General features: G+C 54.7%; 1 protein-coding gene across 1 annotated transcript; it reads left to right on the top strand.

The window, feature by feature from the left end:
* Window positions 1-3,890: 3,890 nt before the first annotated feature.
* On the top strand, window positions 3,891-19,660 carry LOC119089611 (dolichyl-diphosphooligosaccharide--protein glycosyltransferase subunit STT3B-like). Its single transcript, XM_037212388.1, is given in 18 exon segments — window positions 3,891-4,095; window positions 6,005-6,223; window positions 7,080-7,257; window positions 7,875-7,940; window positions 8,968-9,166; window positions 9,549-9,720; window positions 10,175-10,353; window positions 11,282-11,484; window positions 12,339-12,526; window positions 12,875-12,905; window positions 12,907-12,978; window positions 12,980-13,021; window positions 13,023-13,049; window positions 14,591-14,687; window positions 15,944-16,134; window positions 16,661-16,785; window positions 17,954-18,041; window positions 18,258-19,660. Coding segments are annotated over 18 exon segments (2,322 nt in total). The 5' UTR covers window positions 3,891-3,928; the 3' UTR covers window positions 18,336-19,660.
* The last annotated feature ends 732 nt before the right edge of the window (window positions 19,661-20,392 follow it).

Genomic DNA, 20,392 nt, shown 5'->3' with positions numbered 1-20,392 from the left:
TACAAGGTAAAAATAACAACAAAAAACCGCCACGTTTTTTAACAAGTAAACTATACCCGGGGATTTTCGGAGGTTACCATAAGAGGGGCTTTTGTCAACCCTCTGTTCCCCATTGGCAAGGCTCTGGCTACGCCCCTGCCTACACGCAAAAGCAGGTAAAGTTGTCTACGTTGAGTGATGGGCGATGAAATGCCCGCTGGCCACTTCATACCTAAGGCAGGCAGCTTCCCGGAGGCTATTTTCCGCGGTGGCATGGTGTAAGGGAAGATAATTCGAAAAACAAGATACTGTTGCAGGTGTCCGACGTATGTTTCACACAATTAGTAGTAGTGCTCATCCAGAAATATGCAACAAAGCAGTCATACGATCAGTCCATAATCAGTCATGCCAAGACAGCCGTGCCAGGACAGTGGCCGCCGACGGCGGACGGGAGCAGGGCTGAGATAAGGCACATATGACAGACAGACCTTGATTATGTGGCTTGGTTTAAAGAGAATCTCCAGTTTTATGGTTTTTGTCGCACTGTTTTTTGGCAATTTCAAACCTCCGAATTTGTTTCCGCCTAAAATGCTACAATATTTGTTTCTTGTTTCTCGAAAAGCAGCCAGCAAAATGTAGGTGCATGAAAGATTTGTCGCACTGTGAGTCGTCGATTTACTTTCAAAATTCTCACCAGCCTATGACCAGGCCATATTTTGGCATCTACCCTGTGGACGCACATGCCTCCTCAATGACCCAACATGCCTACCCGTTTGTGGAAATTCGCCTCTCCAGGAAAGACAATGTTAAAACGGACGAATAATGTTAGGAAGCTGGATAGCCTCATTTGCCGCATGACATAGATGAGTCCAATAGGCAATATTGTGCTCCAGTGAGAGACAGATCCAGATGCATATCTAGCATGGCAACCATGACATTAGAATAAAGAGTGGTAACAACCTCCATCTCTACCCCCTCCCCCCTCCGGTCATCGGGCTTGCTTTCCAGAAAATTTTCTAAAGTACACCCTGAGCCTGCCTCCCTCACTTTTTGAAACGTTCCTACGCCTATGCTCCACCGGGTTTACATGGTTGAGGGAGGGGCCGCAGCACTCAGGCCGTCGCTGCTCACCGGGCTGATGGGGGCGCTCGTTGTTGTGAATGTCCACGGTTGCGGCTCACCACGATCGTCATCGGCTCCCCCACAGTGTTACTGCAACTCTGTACTCCAACTCTGATCGATGACTGACCGCGACGATACTCGGTACTCTCTTTCCTCACTGTGTCTGCTTCCGACGGGGTCGCTGTTCTTAAAGAGCCGCCCTCCGTTAATCGTCCTGGCGCGCATGTCCGGAACGAGCGCCCGGGGCAAACGTGACAAACAAAAACCGTACTCGCCCCTTAGAAATAAAACGTCACATGGCCCTCGGCGGATAGATACGCCGCACCACATCTGAACCTAGTTAACCTTCTTAACCTGTTTAAGCCCGCCCCGGAATTACAAAAAAGTGCACACATCGCAAAAATAACCTATTCGCACGCTGAAATGCAGCATGTGGCCCACGGCAAATAGACACGCCGCGCGTCTCAGATGCCTGGGTAACCTCTAAATAGTCTGGACGACATAGTTTGCATATCTTCGCGGGCCTGTCGCTCGGAAACTAGAGGATTAAAAAGAGAAGGGCTGTAAACTGCACCGAATCATCCTCAAGGTGGCTCTTTCAGTTCAAAACCATTTACAAATGTGGAACACTCTCTTTAAGACAGCCACTCTGGAGACCCCTTGGGGTGCGAGTCTGTACCTACTTCGCCCTGTTCAGTTCTCGCGCTGCTGGCCAGTGCTCCACGCTGGCCGTTACCGCGAAATATCATATTGCACCAATAAGCCACATCAATGCATCGTGGGTTCAGATTAATGCACATTTGCTCCGCCCATCACACGGCATGCGTGCGCAGGCCCGAACATTTGTTTAGTATTTATCGCAGAGCAACCCCGGGACAGCGCACCAGGGGTCGGGGGATATGCTAACTGCACTTGTATGTTATCTCATTTACCTTGTTCGAACAGTTCTCAACCCTAACAGACTGCCTCCCAGTTCCAAACACAAACTCTCGACTTAGAATTCACCGTGGCCAATACAACATTATCAGACGCATAAATTACACAAGTCAAATTTATGCGTGCAAACATTTATAAACACATGCGGGAACCCTCGTAAAGGCCGTGTAGTCCCACCCGCTGGCCCACCCCCAAGAACCCACCGCAGAGGGCACGGTGCGAAGTGCCACGAGCGCGCAAAACTCAGCTGCGGCACCTAGGATGCTTGGGTGCGACTGTTCCCGCCACCTAGCGGCCGGCCGCGGCTTCAGTTCCGGCGTAGCTGACAGCCCGGGTGGCTGCTGCCTGGTAACGGGTTTCCAAACCAACGACTGCGAGGTATCGGGTGCAGTCGGCCTGCGCCATGAACGAGACGGCGCCCACGCACCTTCCCGCTTGTGCGCACAATGCTGACGGCGAGCGGCAAGCGAGTCCCGCATCGCGACCGATGAAATACCTCACACATCCAGTTATCTACACGTCTGCTGGGAAGGTCGCGCATCTCAGTTTTACTTTACATGTAGGCATGTGGTGGCATTGTACTCGAAAGTTTGCATAGGCTCTCTTCCATACGTGCCAGGCCACATCATTCCACACAAAACCTATTTTTGCGCCTCTGGTGACCTTCGACGAATGACAGCTATTCTCGTTAATCATGACTCGAACTACGAAGATGTTTTCATTCAATTATACCCCATTCTAAGCTTGTCACCTCAAAATTGGAAGCCGTTCCTCTGTAGCATAACTTTAAGAGCTGGCAACACCTTTTGAATATGTATGGATTTCGACATCGGGAACGCACTTTTGTACACGTACAAATTTCGACATCAGGAACGCCAATCTAATTGCCCAAATCCAGGAAAAATCAGGTTTAGGGCAATGTTGGAGCCCTTCGATTCAGACCCTCATCTGCTTTAGAAAGTGACGCCGCTGAACCCATTGTGCCCTCCCTGCGTTTTCGTGAACGTTAAAAAAATGTTTTCGTATCTGCATTTAACGGACTGCCGTCGGAATCGCAGCTCACGTTGTAACGTTATCTCGCATTTGGCTTCATCCGTTTGATTGGAAACGAATGAAGTCATTTTCAGAAAAAGTCGTCCAGTCGGACATTCTACATTCCACATCGGTACCTACCTGTTACTCAGGATAGCTCAATGTTTATGGGAAAGAGCAAGGCGAAAGACCGGGAAATGCGGCGTGATGTTGCGGCGTATTAGGCTAAGCAGCAGTGCATATCAGGATATTTCCGTTGTGTTGAATTTGCTGAACATAAAAAGCTGCCGCTTGCGGTCAAAATTTTTATTTGTTATGAAATACCACTCCTAATAGCTTTTAGCCGGTTCCATCTCATAAATCGTCCATCAAAGACCACTAGTATGACAGCACAGTCAATTAGTTAGAAACGCGTGGATTTGTCAAGAGTTCATGAAATTAAATTAGCAGACCTGCAATCAAAAACACAAAAAGTACACAAAAGCTACACAAAAACAAGGAGATGAATCACGGAGAAAATAAAGAGATAAGAATAAAAATAAGTCAGAATCGTGCTAACTTGTCTCGAGACGAGCACGAACATACACTAATGGACGCAGGAATTTTTATACGTGGACTTACTCGGGCAGCTGGCCAGCTGACTGGCGACCCAATTGAAGCTATCGATTTTCCATCGTACAAGTCCGCAAAGTTATACACTGTGTCTGCCTGGGATATTCTATTTTATATTTATAGTTTATAGTATTTTAATTTTTTATCTTTGCACGTAGTAGCTTGAATATCGGTTTTATCTGACTTTATATAACATTTACTGTGTCATCGATATGAGTTCATAGTTTGGCACCGTAAACAATTCAACATGGCGAAGAAAGCCGGTGCCGCGGTGAAATCCGCGTTAAATTCCCCTTCAGGGATAACTACCCTACTAACTTTTGCGATATTGGCATTAGCATGTGTCGCAGGTTTTTCTAGTCGCCTTTTTGCAGTGATCCGGTTCGAGAGCATCATACACGAGTTTGACCCATGGTGTGTATACGATTGTGCCGCACATGGTTCGTTTAGTTTTATGAAAGACCCTATTAAAAATGCGCTTTTTTGGTGTGAATCAAGTACGTTAATGATTGTACACAACGTTTTGAAATCACCCAAAGTATTTCCTTTCTTTAAGATGTTGGCTTTATAATGACATGGCTATTGTTCACATTACGATTGCATGATTAGGTGCCCAAACCTGCATTGAGTTGTGTGGGTAGTGGTTGTGGAGGTGTGGGAGGGGGGAAGGACTTACAAAACGATCTACAAACTTTTGTGAAAATTAAGCTCTTTGCTTATGGTGTAATGACAGCACCAGTTGCAATTGAGATCTGAGTTCACCTAGTCTTGGACAATTGCCCCCACTTTTAAAATTTCTGATTATGTCTGTCATGATGGCCAAGACAGTGTTTAAAAATATTTTCTGAAGTCTGACTGGCAAAAGTCATGCTGTATTAAGATATAATGAAAATTGCATGTTCAGTTTGATGTTGGAAATGATGGAAATAGCTTAAACATGAACAGTTGGCCATATGATTTTGAAGCTCACACGGCATGCCAAGTATATTGCTCCATGAAACCGCCACTCATGTGTTGCCTGCTTGGGCTATGCAGCAATTTTATCATGGAGGTTATTTTCATCTGACAATCTTTTAAGCAATGTTTCGTGTGGTTTGGCATGGAAATCCTTGGCAAGCAGATCTCCACCCGTTCAATTTTTTATGATCAGTATGCTTTTTGATACATTGATGAAATCTATTAATGGAAGTTGCAAAGGTGTCTGACTTCCTCAGCCAGCCTTAAGCATTGTCACATAATAACAGCCAATGATTCCTACAACAATGCTGTTATCTCCCTATTCAGACCATATCAAGTTGTCTTTTTGTTCTATATTGAGGGTAGAACAGATGCATGAATGAAATCTTAGCAACAGGGATAGCATTTTAATGCATTGGGCTTATAATAGATTAGATTGTGTAACCAGTTAATACTTTTTCCATTGCAAATCAAATACAAATGGATCTGAAATGTTCCATACCATTCTGTGTGTTTTGCATCATTAACAAATGATGCTGTCAGTGTATGAACTTTGCATTAGATGTATCTGACATAAGATATCAAGAAAAGCAGTCACCATTCAGTCATATTGAATACTGAAATAATTCTCTATTACCTTCAGCTGCCTCACGGTCATTAGCTGTGCTGACTAGTCGTAGGGGCATTGGCATATGCACACCTTCCTCAGAAATAATTTTGTTGTGGACTTTTGCAGCCCTTTTGCTTGTGTAGTTTTATATAGACATCTATGATGAAATAATTATTGTAGTTCCTGTTTATGTCAATGTTTTAACTGAGGTGATTTCAGTTTGTCATCAGTTTGACAAAACAAAATATGTCTATTTTGTCATCAATCACACCACTTTCAAGCTTGAGTTTTGTTATCTGTCAGATTTTTAGATGTTAGCTTTTTGATATGCACCACACAACCAACTGTGTGAGCAGCATTGTGATGTAGGGGGTGTAGAGGTACCCTTGAGGTGTCTGAACCTGTGTCTCTAGAGCACACCACCCAGACTGTGCCAGCCAGTGTATTAGAATGCTTCACCTCCACTATTTCATTAGATAGGACTACAGAACATTATCTATGATGGACAGTGCTGTGGCATGGCTGTCTGAGGTTTGGATTGGCCCTTATTGGGCTGTTGCCAGGTGACCTTTTATGTGGGTGAGGCCTAACAATGTATGTGTTCTAGGACTCTGACCTGGTGCTGCTGGCCATCCAGTCGAGCATCTCTCCCCCAAACCATGGTGGCAAATTGGGGAAATACTAGCTCTGGAGCCCAGCTCCTGATACTGCAGTAACCTTTACCCAACCCTGGATCACCCGGTCTCTGTGTTTCAGGTTTAACTACCGCTCCACTGCGTACATGGTGAAGCATGGCTTCTACAACTTCCTCAATTGGTTCGACGACCGTGCGTGGTACCCGCTGGGCAGGATCGTGGGCGGCACCGTCTACCCGGGTCTCATGCTCACCTCGGGCCTCATCCACCACGCGCTCGATCTGCTCAACATCCCTGTGCACATCCGCGACGTATGCGTCTTCTTGGCGCCCATCTTCAGGTGCGTGCGCCGCCGGGCTGAACTCTGCAAGTGATGACCAGTGGCACAGGGCGCCGCCGCGTTGCGGCGGGCCCACAAACCGCGCATATGTCGTATTGCGGGGTTCTGGAACAAGGTCAGCTCAGTGACCTCACATGGCGGGAAGCTCAGCTTAAGCCCAGTTGTGAAGGTGGTGTTGGTGATGAAGCCAATTTTAGAGGGTTGTTGGCTGGTTGAACCCTGGCCCGGACGTTAGGAAGAGCCGCTGGCGGATTCGGGAACATTTCCGAAAAACACGAATGTGGGGCTGCACTCACTCAACTGGCAAAGTTACCGACTTTTCCACTTGCAACTTGCATACCTGGTCACTGTAGGCCATGCTCTGGGAGATCCTCGCCCCGTCTCGCGGACGACTGAGTGACTGTTGGCCCGGAACAATGTCACGATTACCAGCGTGTGTCTACTGACGCGCCTGTTGTTGCGCGGACGATGTGGCGTCTTGACGTCTTTCGTTGGTGTCAGGCCTGTACGTTTCTGTCTACCGTGTTTGTGCGCCAGTTTGTGACGTCACACCACAGGTACCGTGCACATGGGTGCACGGTACCTGTGGAACATGGGTGGCTGGAACGTTCTAACCAGCACCGATGTTTCTGTGAAGTCGGTGTATTTTGTTCTGTCCGTCCAACCACCTGTCTGTGATGGGCGCTATATGACCGTGCATTCGAAGCGCTCGAAAGCCCTACTGCCTGTGTGTGCGCGTGTGCGTGTACGTGTGCGTGCGTGCGTGTGGGCGGCGTCGTTGGCACGCGTTACGTACCGGCTTTAGCGGACAGTAGGCGAGCACCCCGTGACGGTCGTGCGCCGCCGGCTGCTGCAGCGGGCTGACGGCCGTGGCCACGTTCCTGCTGACCCGTGAGCTGTGGTCCACCGGCGCCGGCCTGTTCGCCGCCTGCTTCATCGCCATCGTGCCCGGCTACATCAGCCGCTCGGTGGCCGGCAGCTACGACAACGAGGGCATCGCCATCTTCGCCCTCATGTTCACGTACTTCCTCTGGGTACGTGTGGCCGCCGCGGCCCGCCAGCCCCTCTGGCGGCCCGCCAGCCCCCTGTGCTCCTGTCGGGTTGTGGCGCTGGCTGAGGCGAATGCGGCTCCGATATCCAGGGCGCATGGATGGTGCGCATTGGCATGAACACTGCCTGTGATGCATGTCCCGGAGCGCAGGACAGTGCGGCTGCTAGACGTACGAGTAAACACCGTCTTTGAGAAAACTGCGTGGAAGTTGGCTGGCATAGAGTACATGCCATGCGTCTGTATCGTGAGCTTTCGTGAGTGTGTTTTTGGGCAAGTCCAAATGATGCATAAAATAGCTTTTGTCACCCTTTACTGCTTATGCTTCACCCCTTTTTTGTAAATACAGGCCCTGTGCTTAAGTTATGATTGGCAAGTGACCCAGTCAGCTCAGACCGCGGTCATCTGGAATGGACTTGTTGCCCAATACTGTGATAACCTGCATATCAGTTTTCATCAACCGAAGCCCACGCATCAATCAAGACATGGTGTGTCTGCTGTGGCTCTTCTCAGCTGTGTGCACCATTTTTACATAGTCGTAACTCTGTTCAACATGTTTTGCCTGCCTTGACCCTGGCCTTCACTCTGCAATGTGTGTTGCAGGTGCGCTCCGTGAAGACCGGCTCGGTGTACTGGGCCTCCCTCACCGCCCTGAGCTACTTCTACATGGTGGGTCTCCAGCCAGTATTGCTGTCACAGTCCGGCTCCAGAGGCCGCTAGGTCTGCTGTGCTGAACATCAGGCTTTACAAAAGATATCTAGGCAGAGAGATACTGTATTAACAGTGGTGACATTGTCCGCTCTTTTGGATGTTTTGGGACATGTCCGGCATAGTGAACTGAAGTTGATATTTGCGGGCATTCGCCTATTAGCGATATATCGCCAATGCTAGCAATCCTACCTGGAACTCATATTCAGCGACGCTGGAGGACGCAGTCAAGACCTTTTCCCAGAGCACGGAAGCAGCATTATTCGGAATGTCCTGAGTACCGAATGTGTCCTCTAAAATCATGTCTTTGAGGCAGTGGGGCGAGACGGATCATGACAGCAGGGGACATGGTTGTATACTGGGTGTGCTGGGATACCAGCGGAATGTCATCACTCCGTGTTCTCTGTCGCACACGATAGATGATTTGATCCACGCCTTTCGACGATTGTCAGCGGTAGCGTTGGTGGTCGGGTGACACTGCGGTGGTGACGTCAGCTTCCGCCACTCAATCGAACATTGCGACCCGTTGCAAGCAGCCCTCTGTCGTGTTGGTGTCGACCGGCCGGCTGTTCACTGTCGTGACGGCGTCTCCGTGCCTCGCCGACAGTGGCCGTGCTGTGTGTTGGTGACGACTGCCGGCAGTGACCGCGCCGTCCGCGTGCCGCCAGTGGTGACTGTGCTGTGTGTTGGTGACGACTGCCGGCGGTGACCGCGCCGTCCTCGTGCCGCCGGCGGGGACCGTGCTGTGTGTTGGTGATGACCGCCGGCGGTGACCGCGCCGTCCACGTGCCGCCGGCGGGGACCGTGCTGTGTGTTGATGACGACTGCGGGTGGTGACCGCGCCGTCCGCGTGCCGCCGGCGGGGACCGTGCTGTGTGTTGATGACGACTGCGGGTGGTGACCGCGCCGTCCACGTGCCGCCGGCGGGGACCGTGCTGTGTGTTGATGACGACTGCGGGTGGTGACCGCGCCGTCCACGTGCCGCCAGGTGTCCGCCTGGGGCGGGTATGTGTTCATCATCAACCTGATCCCGCTGCACGTGTTCGCGCTGCTGCTGATGGGCCGCTACTCGACGCGGCTGTACACGGCCTACACGACGTTCTACATCCTGGGCCTGCTGTGCTCGATGCAGATCCCGTTCGTTGGCTTCCAGCCGATCCGGACCAGCGAGCACATGGCCTCAGCAGGTGTGTGACCCGGGCCGGGCCGTGTCGAGAGCAGCGCTCGAGGACGGGGTGGGCGCTGGCTGCCTGCAGGCGGTGACGTGACTGGTCGCGCGTCAGCTGGTGCGGGCGGCGCCAGTGCCAGCAGGTGGGCAGCTGTTGGCAGGTGACCCATGTCTATGATGCTGTGCTGCAGCGTCCACACGCCCGCAGTTTTCACACGTGCATGTGCCGTGACCCCGGCCTGCTGGCGCGACCATCGCCGTCGCTGCCGCTGCTCCACAAAGGGTACGCGTCGACGCGCGCTGCGCACCCCCAGAAAGCCGCCGGCCGTGTTGCCAATGCCTCCGAAAGCCGGTGCCGGTCTGTGGCCTGGTGCCTGACGCCGCCGCCCGGGCGCCGGCAGGTGTGTTCGCGCTGATGAACGCGTTCGCGCTGCTCAAGTACCTGCAGCCGTTCGTGAGCCGGTCGCAGCTGCGCCACTTCTTCCTGGTGTGCGCCGTCGGCTCGGCGGCGCTCGTGTTCCTGGTGGTGGTCGGGCTGACATACGCCGGCCTTATCGCCCCCTGGAGCGGACGGTACGCGGGGGGAGGGGGACGGACTACTGCTGCCGGCTTTCGGCCGCGGCTGGGTCGGGGGGGGGGGGAGGGGGGATATTGGATGTAGCGAGCTGGATGGACCCTGTTCTGAATCGATCGGTTGGGTAGAATGGTCGTCTGCAAAACGAGGTCAGCTCGGATTCGGTCCGGCACCGAACACAGTTCTAATAATGTGAAGTTACTGTTATGTGCTTGTTGTGTTATTGCCGCCCACTGTAATGCTTACTCCGAACATGCTGTGGGCTCTCCGGCCTTTGTAGCGGGTTCGAGGTGAGACAACTGTCCCCGACGGGGGCACGACGGCCCCCCCGGCCCTCGTAACGGGCGCCAGGCGGCCGCTGTACCGTCACCTGACGGACGACCGACCTTGCCACCGCCCGCCTGGCGGCCGGCTGCGTCACGCTCGTCACACCGCTCCGGCGCGCGCCGCCAGATTCTACTCGCTGTGGGACACGGGCTACGCCAAGATCCACATCCCGATCATCGCGTCCGTGTCGGAGCACCAACCGACCACCTGGTTCTCCTTCTTCTTCGACCTGCACATCCTGGTGCTCACCTACCCGGTGGGCCTCTGGTACTGCATCAAGAACATCAACGACGAGCGCGTCTTCAGTGAGTGGCGCCGGCGGAGGCAGCGAGCGCCGCCGCTGTGGCTGTGGAGCGATGGCTGGTTATGCCACGCCCCTGATGTGCGTCGTACGCGCTGCTGCCACGTGCCAGCGTCTCCTGAAGCGTCTTCGTTGTTAACAGTCGTGCTGTAGGCCCCGTGTATGGTGCGTTGGTGCCAGATCTGCGCTATGTGACCGCTGCCCCTCGCCATGTTCCAGTCGTGCTGCACGCCGTCTCTTTTGTGTTCAGCCCCCTTCCTTGCGTGTTTCAGTTGTGCTATACGCCGTCTCGTCGGTGTGTAGCCTCCCCCCGTGTGTATTTCAGTCGTGCTGTACGCCGCCTCAGCCGTGTCTGACCCCCCCCCCCCCCCCCCCCCCCGTGTATGTTTCAGTCGTGCTGTACGCCGTCTCTTCTGTGTGTAATCCCACGTGTGTTTCAGTCATGCTGTGCGCCGTCTCTTCTGTGTCTAACCCCCGTGTGTGTTTCAGTCGTACTGTACGCCGTCTCTTCTGTGTCCAACCCCCCGTGTGTGTTTCAGTCGTACTGTACGCCGTCTCTTCTGTGTGTAACCCCCGTGTGTGTCTCAGTCGTACTGTACGCCGTCTCTTCTGTGTGTAACCCCCGTGTGTGTTTCAGTCATACTGTCCGCCGTCTCTTCTGTGTCTAGCCCCCCGTGTGTGTTTCAGTCATGCTGTACGCCGTCTCTTCTGTGTCTAACCTCCGTGCGTGTTTCAGTCGTTCTGTACGCCGTCTCTTCTGTGTCTAACCCCCGTGCGTGTTTCAGTCGTGCTGTACGCCGTCTCTTCCGTGTCTAACCCCCGTGTGTGTTTCAGTCATGCTGTACGCCGTCTCTTCTGTGTCTAACCTCCGCGCGTGTTTCAGTCGTGCTGTACGCCGTCTCTTCTGTGTCTAACCCCCGTGCGTGTTTCAGTCGTGCTGTACGCCGTCTCGGCCGTGTACTTCGCCGGCGTGATGGTGCGCCTGATGCTGACGCTGACGCCGGTGGTGTGCGTGCTCTCCGCCATCGCCTTCAGTCAGTTCTTCAGCCTCTACCTGAAGGAGGAGCGCGACGGCTCCTCCGGCGAGAGCGAGGACGAGGACGCCGCCAACGGCAGCAAACAGCTCTACGACAAGGTGCGCGGGGGCGTGGCTCCGGGCGGCTCGGGGAAGTGCGCGCTGTTCCGAGCGAGACGCTGACACGGCCGGTGGCTCGCGCCAGCTCGTGGGTTGGTACGGTGCGCTTCGAAGGCGGCGCGCGGCGGGACATCCCCGCGTTAGGAGTGCCACTCCCTGGGACACGTAACTTTTCTCAGTCGCGGCTAGTAGCCACGTGATTACTGTGGCGTGGTAAGGCAGGGGGGGGGGGGGGGCGGCCACGTGAGCTGGAAAGCCGGCTGATCCTGGTGCCGCGGTGGGGCGACCAGCCCCCCGGATCACGCGACATTATTGACACTGATGAGGGAGGAGGTGACTTGCCGTCGGCTGGCTGTCATCAGCTGACGTCTGGGCTGGCGGGGATGGCGTGCGCTGTATATATTCTGGGCTTTGCCTTGCCGCACCATGTACTAAGCTGTGCCATGCCGCACCACGGTGCTGTTCAGTGCCTTGTCGTGCGGGACGACCATTCTTTACTGCATTGTGCTGTGTTGAACTTTGTCTCCATAGCCAGCTCTGTGGCGCGCCATATTGTGCTGCCGTCACTTTCGTCATTGTGGCTTTATGACGCACTCAGCTGCTGAGGCTGTACGAGCTTTTGATGCTGAGGCTGATGTAGCTGACCTCTCACCCTGGGAGGAAAGGGAGGCACAGCCTTTCCTGCCATTGCGCCGTTCTCCCTGCCATACTGCGCCGTTCTGCTACGTATATCCTGCTACGCCACCGGCCACGCAGTGCTGTACGGTGTCAGATGACATGCCAACTGCTCCGATGTTCCACGAGTCCCTTCGCTGCCGCCCGGCGTCTGACGCTGCCGCCGTGGCGCCCGGCAGGCGGGCAAGCTGCGCAAGATGAAACACGAGCGCCAGTCTGCTGAATCGGACGGGCTCGGCATGAACGTGCGCACGCTCAGCATCGTGGCCGTCATCATGATGCTGATGATGTTCGCCGTCCACTGTACATGGGTCACCAGCAACGCCTACTCCAGCCCCAGCATCGTGCTGGCCTCCTACAGCGGCGGGTGAGATGCCGAGGTGGCGCGGCTGTTGGCTCTCACGTGCTCGCACCGCAGCCAGTCCTCTGAGTGCTTCAAACCCGAGACAAGTGCGGCCTCTGAGGTCAGGTTTGCGCTTTGCGGCGCCGTCGTTCAAGCCAAGCGGGTTGTTTCGTCTCGGTCGAGCATGTAGGTACGCGAATCACCATTGTGTAGAGAGAGCAGTTCGCTGGGAATATTCTGGACTCTTCATTGCAATGTTACGCGGTCAAACTTCGTAATTACCCAGCGTTTTGCCTGCACCGCTCGAAGCTGGCAGTCCCTCCTATGTGACCTGTACCTGACAAAGCTATGGTCCATCTGGCCCGCCGCCAGGGAGCGGAACATCCTGGACGACTTCCGCGAGGGCTAACTACTGGCTGTGGCAGAACACGCCGGAAGACGCGCGTGTCATGAGCTGGTGGGACTACGGCTACCAGGATCGCCGGCATGGCCAACCGCACCACGCTCGTCGACAACAACAACCTGGAACAACAGCCACATAGCGCTGGTGAGAGCGGACCGCTGGACGGCCGGCGGCTGGGGCCGAGCCCGCTGCTGGGGGCCGGGTTGGGCGCCGTCCGTGTGACGGTGCGGACCGCTGACGGCCGGCGGCTGGGGCGAGCCCGCTGCTGGGGGCCGGGTGGAGGGCGTCCGTGTGACGGTGCGGACCGCTGACGGCCGGAGGTGGGGCCGAGCCCGCTGCTGGGGACCGGGTGGCGGCGTCCGTGTGGACGGTGCGGACCGGACGGCCGGAGGCGGAGGCTGGGGCCGAGCCCGCTGCTGGGGGCCGGGGGGGCGGCGTCATGTGGCAGAGCGGACCGCTGACGGGCCGGAGGCTGGGGCCGAGCCCGCTGCTGGGGAGGGTGGCGCCGTCAATGTGGCAGCGCGGACCGCTGACGGCCGGAGGCTGGGGCCGAGCCCGCTGCTGGGGGGGCCGGGGGGCGCCGTCCATGTGGCAGCGCGGACCGCTGACGGCCGGAGGCTGGGGCCGAGCCCGCTGCTGGGGGCCGGGGGGCGCCGTCCATGTGGCAGCGCGACCGCTGACGGCCGGAGGCTGGGGCCGAGCCCGCTGCTGGCGGCCGGGTGGCGCCGTCCATGTGGCAGCGCGGACCGCTGACGGCCGGAGGCTGGGGCCGAGCCCGCTGCTGGGGACCGGGTGGCGCCGTCCATGTGGCAGCGCGGCACTCCGTGTTGGCCGTGGTGCCGGACGTCCAACGATAGTCGGAATGGTGGCCCCCACCAGGGACCTGTCGTAATGCACTGTTAAAGGCCTAACAAATCCTGGTGTCCTTAGGGAGCTTGTATTTGTTTTTGTGCAGGGCCATTGGGGCCATTTTTGTACTTGACTATAGTGGACGAAAAATTGCTCTAGGAATGTATGATGTGCCTCCCAGTAGTGTCCATTTGTGGGATTGGATCCGAAAATGTTAATGTTAGAGTTGCCGGTTTGATTCCAATTTTTTTGAATTCCGAAACGTTTCCAAACCCAGTTTAGAAATTGGACGGACAGGGGCAGAAATCTGTGGGATTTTTGGGCCAGCGGATATATTCTGTCGTATTACAAACTGGCATACATCTCAACTTTCTTATTGTAAATGCAAATTACTTAATCGTGATCATTTTCTTTCTTTTCATTCCATTTGATCTAGGGAATGAGCAACACGAATAGTTATGGGGCTATTGGTTGCATGTGGTAGTTATGTGAAAGAAAGGTTGCAAATATGTGAACAACCGTGTTTCTTTGGACACTTGTGACGGACAGCTGGTCCACCCTATGACTTTGAATTAGACTTTGGACAAGAACTTCTAGGAGTCGGCAGGTCTAGGTGGTATGACGGTGCGCACACACCACGGCAGCGACGTGGTCTGCATGAGCGGCTTCTGCCCGGCCTTGGTGTCGGCCTGCGCGGCCGGCAGGCTCGCTGACAGTATCCCCGCGGATGGCGGGGCGCTGTTCACCGTCGCGGGCGTACGGAGTGGCTGTCGTGTTGTGCGCGTGCGTCACCCGACGCCGGGGCCTCACCCGTGCTCTCCTGACCCCTCCCGCAGGTAGGCAAGGCCATGTCGTCCAACGAGAGCGCCGCCTACGAGATCATGACGGCGCTGGATGTCGACTACGTGTTAGTCATCTTCGGCGGTGTCATCGGTCAGTCGCATTCCGGGCGCCCCCGGTGTTGGGGGGGGGGGGGGGGGGAAGGGCAGTCAGCTTCATAGTGGCCGCGAACGCGCTCATTAGGGCCATTATCGTACGAGACGCGCGCATGGGACTGACACGTGAGGACAATCGAGACAATCAAGTTGGCACTGGACGGTCAATCAAGGATACTGCTGGTGGCTCATGCCCGGCACTTTGGCTGGGAACGTTTCGAGTCTCGCTTGGTGTCGCGTTCCATTGTGACCCTTCCGTCCTTGCTCGATGCCCCGAGGCTGGCTCCACAAGAGCTGGTCATCTCTACAGATTTCAGAAATCGTTTACTAAAGTCTTGCGCTTTTGCATGCTCATGACATGCACTGGTATCAGCAAGACGACCAGTGGGATGGAAGCGGTGTAATCCCTGCGGTTTGGAGGATCGATAGGATTTTGATATCGATGTGCTGAAGACCGCCACGACAGCTGACAATGACATGGGCTCACGCCGAGCACAAGGCATACAGATTTGAAAATCGATGAACGGGTGTAAATTTCTCCCCAAACATTTTACGTTGTGTTTGAAACACACAGACATAGAATATAGGTGCCGCAATGACCGAAGTTGATAACTGAATTAAATTTATTTCAAGAAACACCTAGGTTTGGAAAGATTTCTTCTAAGCTTGAATCTCTAAATGGTAAAAGCCTTCGTTTCTTTAAAGTACCTGTGTATGCATTTTCAAGCACACTTGAGTAAGGTAATCGTGACGATTGTATCAAGCAACTTGATTCAGTGATGCAGATGCTACCCTGCTACCCTCTTGCAGAACAAATGCGATCTGGCTGCCCTGTGGTTCTTAGTCTAATGATGACGTCCTCTTAACGTAAATGTTCCCTTGGGGTGGCCCTGTTGTGACTAAGCACATTTCTGCAATACTAGGCCTTCGACGATGACTCCCTAAGCCTTCTTTATTTTGGCTGAAACATTTCATTTCTCAACTGTTCATTCATATGACACTTCAAAGACGATTGGCCGCGGGGACTTATGAAATAGCATTGAACTGTTGTACGTACCTACTCTTCGATCGTCCCCTATGGTGTCTTCTCGCTCAGGCGCCTCGGTATCATCCCTTACACCTTCGCACTGTCTGAACATGTGCTTCACGTGCTCCGCAGTGACACTTGGTCCCAATCGGGTGCGTGACCGGTGCCGGTCCGAGCGGTGGCCGGCCGCCGTGCGTACGCCGCTGACTGCCCGCTCCGCTCGCCAGGCTACTCAGGCGACGACATCAACAAGTTCCTGTGGATGGTGCGCATCGCCGAGGGCGAGCACCCGCACGACATCAAGGAGAGCGACTACTTCACCGAGCGCGGCGAGTTCCGCGTCGACGCCGGCGGCTCCAAGACGCTGCTCAACTGCCTCATGTATAAGCTCTCCTACTACCGCTTCGGCGAGATGAAGGTAAGCGAGGCCGGCAGGAGCGCGGCTGGGGCAGGGCCGTGGGTACGTTTTAGGGAAGGGGGGGGGGGTCGGGCGGGCAACGGTCGGTCCACCTGATCCGAGCCAGTGATGTGGTCTGACTCCGTCGCGGTCCGTTGGTTGGCCGTGTTTTGTGCATGTAGGGAGGTACGGTGGGGAGTTGTAAGGGCGTGGCGTGTGTGTGTGATGTGAGGTACAGTGGGAGCTGTGCGAGCGTGGCGCGTGTGTGTGATGTGAGGTACAGTGGGAGCTGTGCGAGCGTGGCGTGTGTGTGTGATGTGAGGTACAGTGGGAGCTGTGCGAGCGTGGCGCGTGTGTGCGATCTGAGGTACAGTGGGGAGCTGTAAGAGCGTGGCGCGTGTGTGTGATCTGAGGTGCAGTGGGGAGCTGTACGAGCGCGGCGCGTGTGTGTGACATGAGGTAAAGTGGGGAGCTGTAAGGGCGTGTTGTTACAAGTGTTTAGTGTGCGGTGGGTGGGGCAGCTGACCAGGGCTGGTGCCGCCCCCAGACCGACTACCGCGTGCCGGCCGGATATGACCGCACGCGCAATTCGGAGATCGGCCACAAAAACTTCGGGCTGACGTACCTGGAGGAGGCGTACACCACCGAGCACTGGCTAGTCAGGATATACAGGTGAGACGACCAGTGGCCGCTGCAGTGGTGGTGGGGAGTTTAACGGCTTGTCGACTGGATGGTCAGCCAGCGTCCATGCTCAGGGCGGCATCAGCGTAGCAGTTGGGGACCAGCGCTGGCGATAGGGCGGGTCTTGGAATCATAATCTGGTCCAGCCAAATGCATTCTGCTGAGTTTCCCTTGTCACATCGGTTGAGGCGCGTACCGATTAGGGGATGCTTCTAGCTTTCTTCACAGCACCTCGGGAATCGTGACGGGCTAAGGAGACGCGTGGAACGAGGGGCGGGGGGCGATGGTGTGTTTCATCGCTTTTAGTTATGGCTTTCAGAAATATGACGTTGCGGTGTTTGTAAGCATGTATGTGCTGAAGTCCTGTGCATTGATCTGATATGTTGGCGATACAGTTGGCTACAGTAGCTATGTAGCTACAGTTGGCATTTCAGCCAGCTGTAGCTACTTCCTGTCATGTGCGTTTACTGGTTATAACTGGTTGAAACCGGCATCAACCAACGTGAAATCAGGAGGCCAGTCCAATTCATGAGTCTAATGGATGATCAAATTGTAGCCATCAGGTGTTCCCTCTGCAGTCAATCAACCAGATGTATATCACATCAACCATGTATATCACATCCATTCTCATGTAACTTTTACATGTAACTTTGGCATCAGCACAGTGTGATAAACTCATGGTGTGTCTGGTATAATTGGTAGCATGCAGCCCTTAACCAGTAGGCACAGAACCTTATATCAGTTGCAACTGCTCATCCTCTAAATAGTTGTTGTGTGCTTCCACCTAGAGATTCACATGCATTACATTGTAATAGTAAATGTGTACATCTTGTAAACTTGCAGTAACCTTTGACTGTAAGGTTTGACTTTGACTGCAGACTGTGACCTTTCTCAGCCAGTCAGCTTGCTTTTTCTTCAAGCATATTCCCAATTAAATGCTAAGCAATCATTTTTATCATTTTGTTGTGATATTTCATTTTATTTTTGCAGTGCAAAATGTATATTTCCAGCACATACATTTCTGCTAATTTTGCCACCAGTACTTACTCCTAGCCAGTTCTGACCACATACCGCTGGCTGAGGGAAACTAATTCAGTCAGTGTCTGCCAACTCTGGTACAAGCTCCAGTGGTTTAATGTGTGGCGTATTCGGATTTCAGGGTGAAGAAACCAGATGAGTTCAACCGTCCGAACATACCCAAAAAGAAGAGGCAAATCAAGCGTGGCAAGGTCACCCTTTCCAAGAAGGTATGCTTGCAACAAACCGATTTCAATCCAATTCGTTGCTGACACTGGATCGACTTGCTGTTATTTTTGCGGTCTTTTTCGTTCGAGAAAAAGACCTCGTGTGTTCACGTTGGAGCAGTGAGTTTCGAGCGTGTCTCTCGTCTGCTTGGCTGACTGGATCATCTCGTCCCTGCCTCACGTGCTTCGCTGTGCCCTGACGCCATCCGCCGCCGGCAGACCACCAAGAGGCGCCGCGGCGCGCTGAAGAACCAGCCGGTCGTGATGAAGGGCCGCCGGCCGGCCGCCAGGACATAGGCGGCGCCACTGCTGCGGGGCCGGAGGGGCGCCCGCGAACGCCCCGCCCCCGGCGCCGGCCGCAGCTGCCGACTGTGAACCCCGGCCGCCGTCCGCGGAGACGCGGGCGCGGCATCCGTGGCGGTCTGATTTCCGTGGGGAGCCCGGTGACGAACTTACCTACCGCGCTGACAGCGCGCGGCAAGATGCGTTAGATCACCGGCCTCGTGATTTCGCGCTAAGTCATTAAAACTATTGAAAGCTGGCGTTGGCTCATTTCTTTGGAATGGCCCGCCCGGTTCATAGCGTAAAAGAGGGGACGTTTTAGGCAGAGCGTTCGTGATACCCGGCGGAGTCCTTAGTTCAGCTCAAGACGACATAAAAATGAGGACATTCTTGTCTGTGTGCCCACGCCCTTATTTCACCGCAGCAGCTTACCCGAGAGTACGGGCACCGGGTTAGCACCGCACTCATGGATCGAGGGCGATCAGTATTGGCGTGCGGCGGGCCCGCGACAGAGGGCGCTGCGGTGTGCTGGGGACGCGTACTCGGGCCGGAGCCTCAGGGGACGCGGCCGGCACGGAGAGCAGGGCCGTCGGACACCGTGGCCGCGCTCCGCACTGGTTCGGGTGATCCCGTCCGCAGGTCTCGTGGCTGTGCGGGCGGCCTGCCGGAGGGCGGGGTCACGCGTCGCCCGCGGTCCCCGCCTGGTGACGGGCGCGGCCTTAGGCGGAAACATGTCGATGCAACCACCCCCCACTCCGCCATGTATGTGGGCGGAGTGTGGGGTGGTTGCACCGCGCCAGCCGGTCACAGAGCCGCGCAGCAGTACGGCCGGCAGACACGGACCATGTCGGTATCGGCCGCCCTCAGATGCGGGACGGTGTGCGGTGAACGCCGGCGCTGCGAGGGCTCGGGCATCGGCGGGAGGCGGGCCGATGGCTGCCGACAGAGCGGAATTGGCTGGCGGGTGGGACGAATCGGCTGATTTTGACTGATTCGAAAGCTGCCCTCCGATCAGGGAGAGTCGGCGGGATCTGTGCGAACTTTGATTTGTCACAAGTCTGGTGCGTGCTGGGCAGGGCTCACAAACGTCAGCATTTCTGTATCGGCGTATTCCACGGCACGTTTGACACGTATTGTAGCGAGTGATGCCTTATTTTTTGGTAAATGTTCGGCTGTTCAGCCGCTTGTAGGAGTTCGTCCAAAATGTGCTGTTTGTCACTGGGTTTGGCATGCTTGCCGGTTTCTTTATGTTGCAGTAAAATTGCAACTGCTTACGATTTTGTGTGGAATGGGTGTGTGGGTTCGTGCTCTTGTTGGTGTTAAATACATTTTATTAATAACGCCGTTTTTGGGCGCGTTCCAGTGCGATCGTTGCCAGCTGTCTGCGACGAAAGGATGTAGGTTACCTTCGTAAAATAATCGTGGAAGCAGTACAAAGGTGCCATTCGGTAATATGTGTTTTGTTATGGCTGGTAACTCATGAGACTCGCACACCCTTACTTCGACACGCCTCCTGGTGCACATCTTGACCCACATCAGGACGCTTTAAACGACGCGCCGTGGACAGGTTAAATCTGTCTGGGACGTCAGTGCTTTTAACATTGATATATTGCCAGATTTTTCCGTTTACATTCGTGGCAGAACAAATGTTGGTCGCCTGAGACTGCAAAAGAGGCTGGCGCGACCTGCTGATCCGCGATGGGTGCTGTGCAACTGCAGGCCGAGGCTGGCACGACCTGCCTATCCGCGATGGGTGCTGTACAACTGTAGGCCGAGGCTGGCACGACCTGCTGATCCGCGATGAGTGCTGTGCAACTGCAGGCCGAACGTTGCCTCCGATATCTTTCGTACCTCGACTGTGCCCACTGCTGCTATGTTTACTACGCCATAAACCGATAAGTCAGAATTTTTGGTGACGTTTTTGCGAATGTATCCCGCAGGAGTATTTGTGTCCGAGGAGAAGGAGCAGGGTGTTATTTTTGTACCCACCTGTTCGCGGGCCGCCCGGCTAGAATGAGGACATCCTGGCACGGCACCTCGAGCCCCGAGGGCTTTTGACGTTTTCGCGGCAC

The sequence above is a fragment of the Pollicipes pollicipes genome, unplaced genomic scaffold (genome assembly GCF_011947565.3).
Source record: "Pollicipes pollicipes isolate AB1234 unplaced genomic scaffold, Ppol_2.1 Scaffold_3087;HRSCAF=3621_pilon_pilon_pilon, whole genome shotgun sequence".
In the NCBI taxonomy this organism is placed as follows: domain Eukaryota; kingdom Metazoa; phylum Arthropoda; class Thecostraca; order Pollicipedomorpha; family Pollicipedidae; genus Pollicipes; species Pollicipes pollicipes.
The sequence above is the reverse complement of the archived record's forward strand: the minus strand, read 5'-3'. Positions and strand labels throughout refer to the sequence as shown.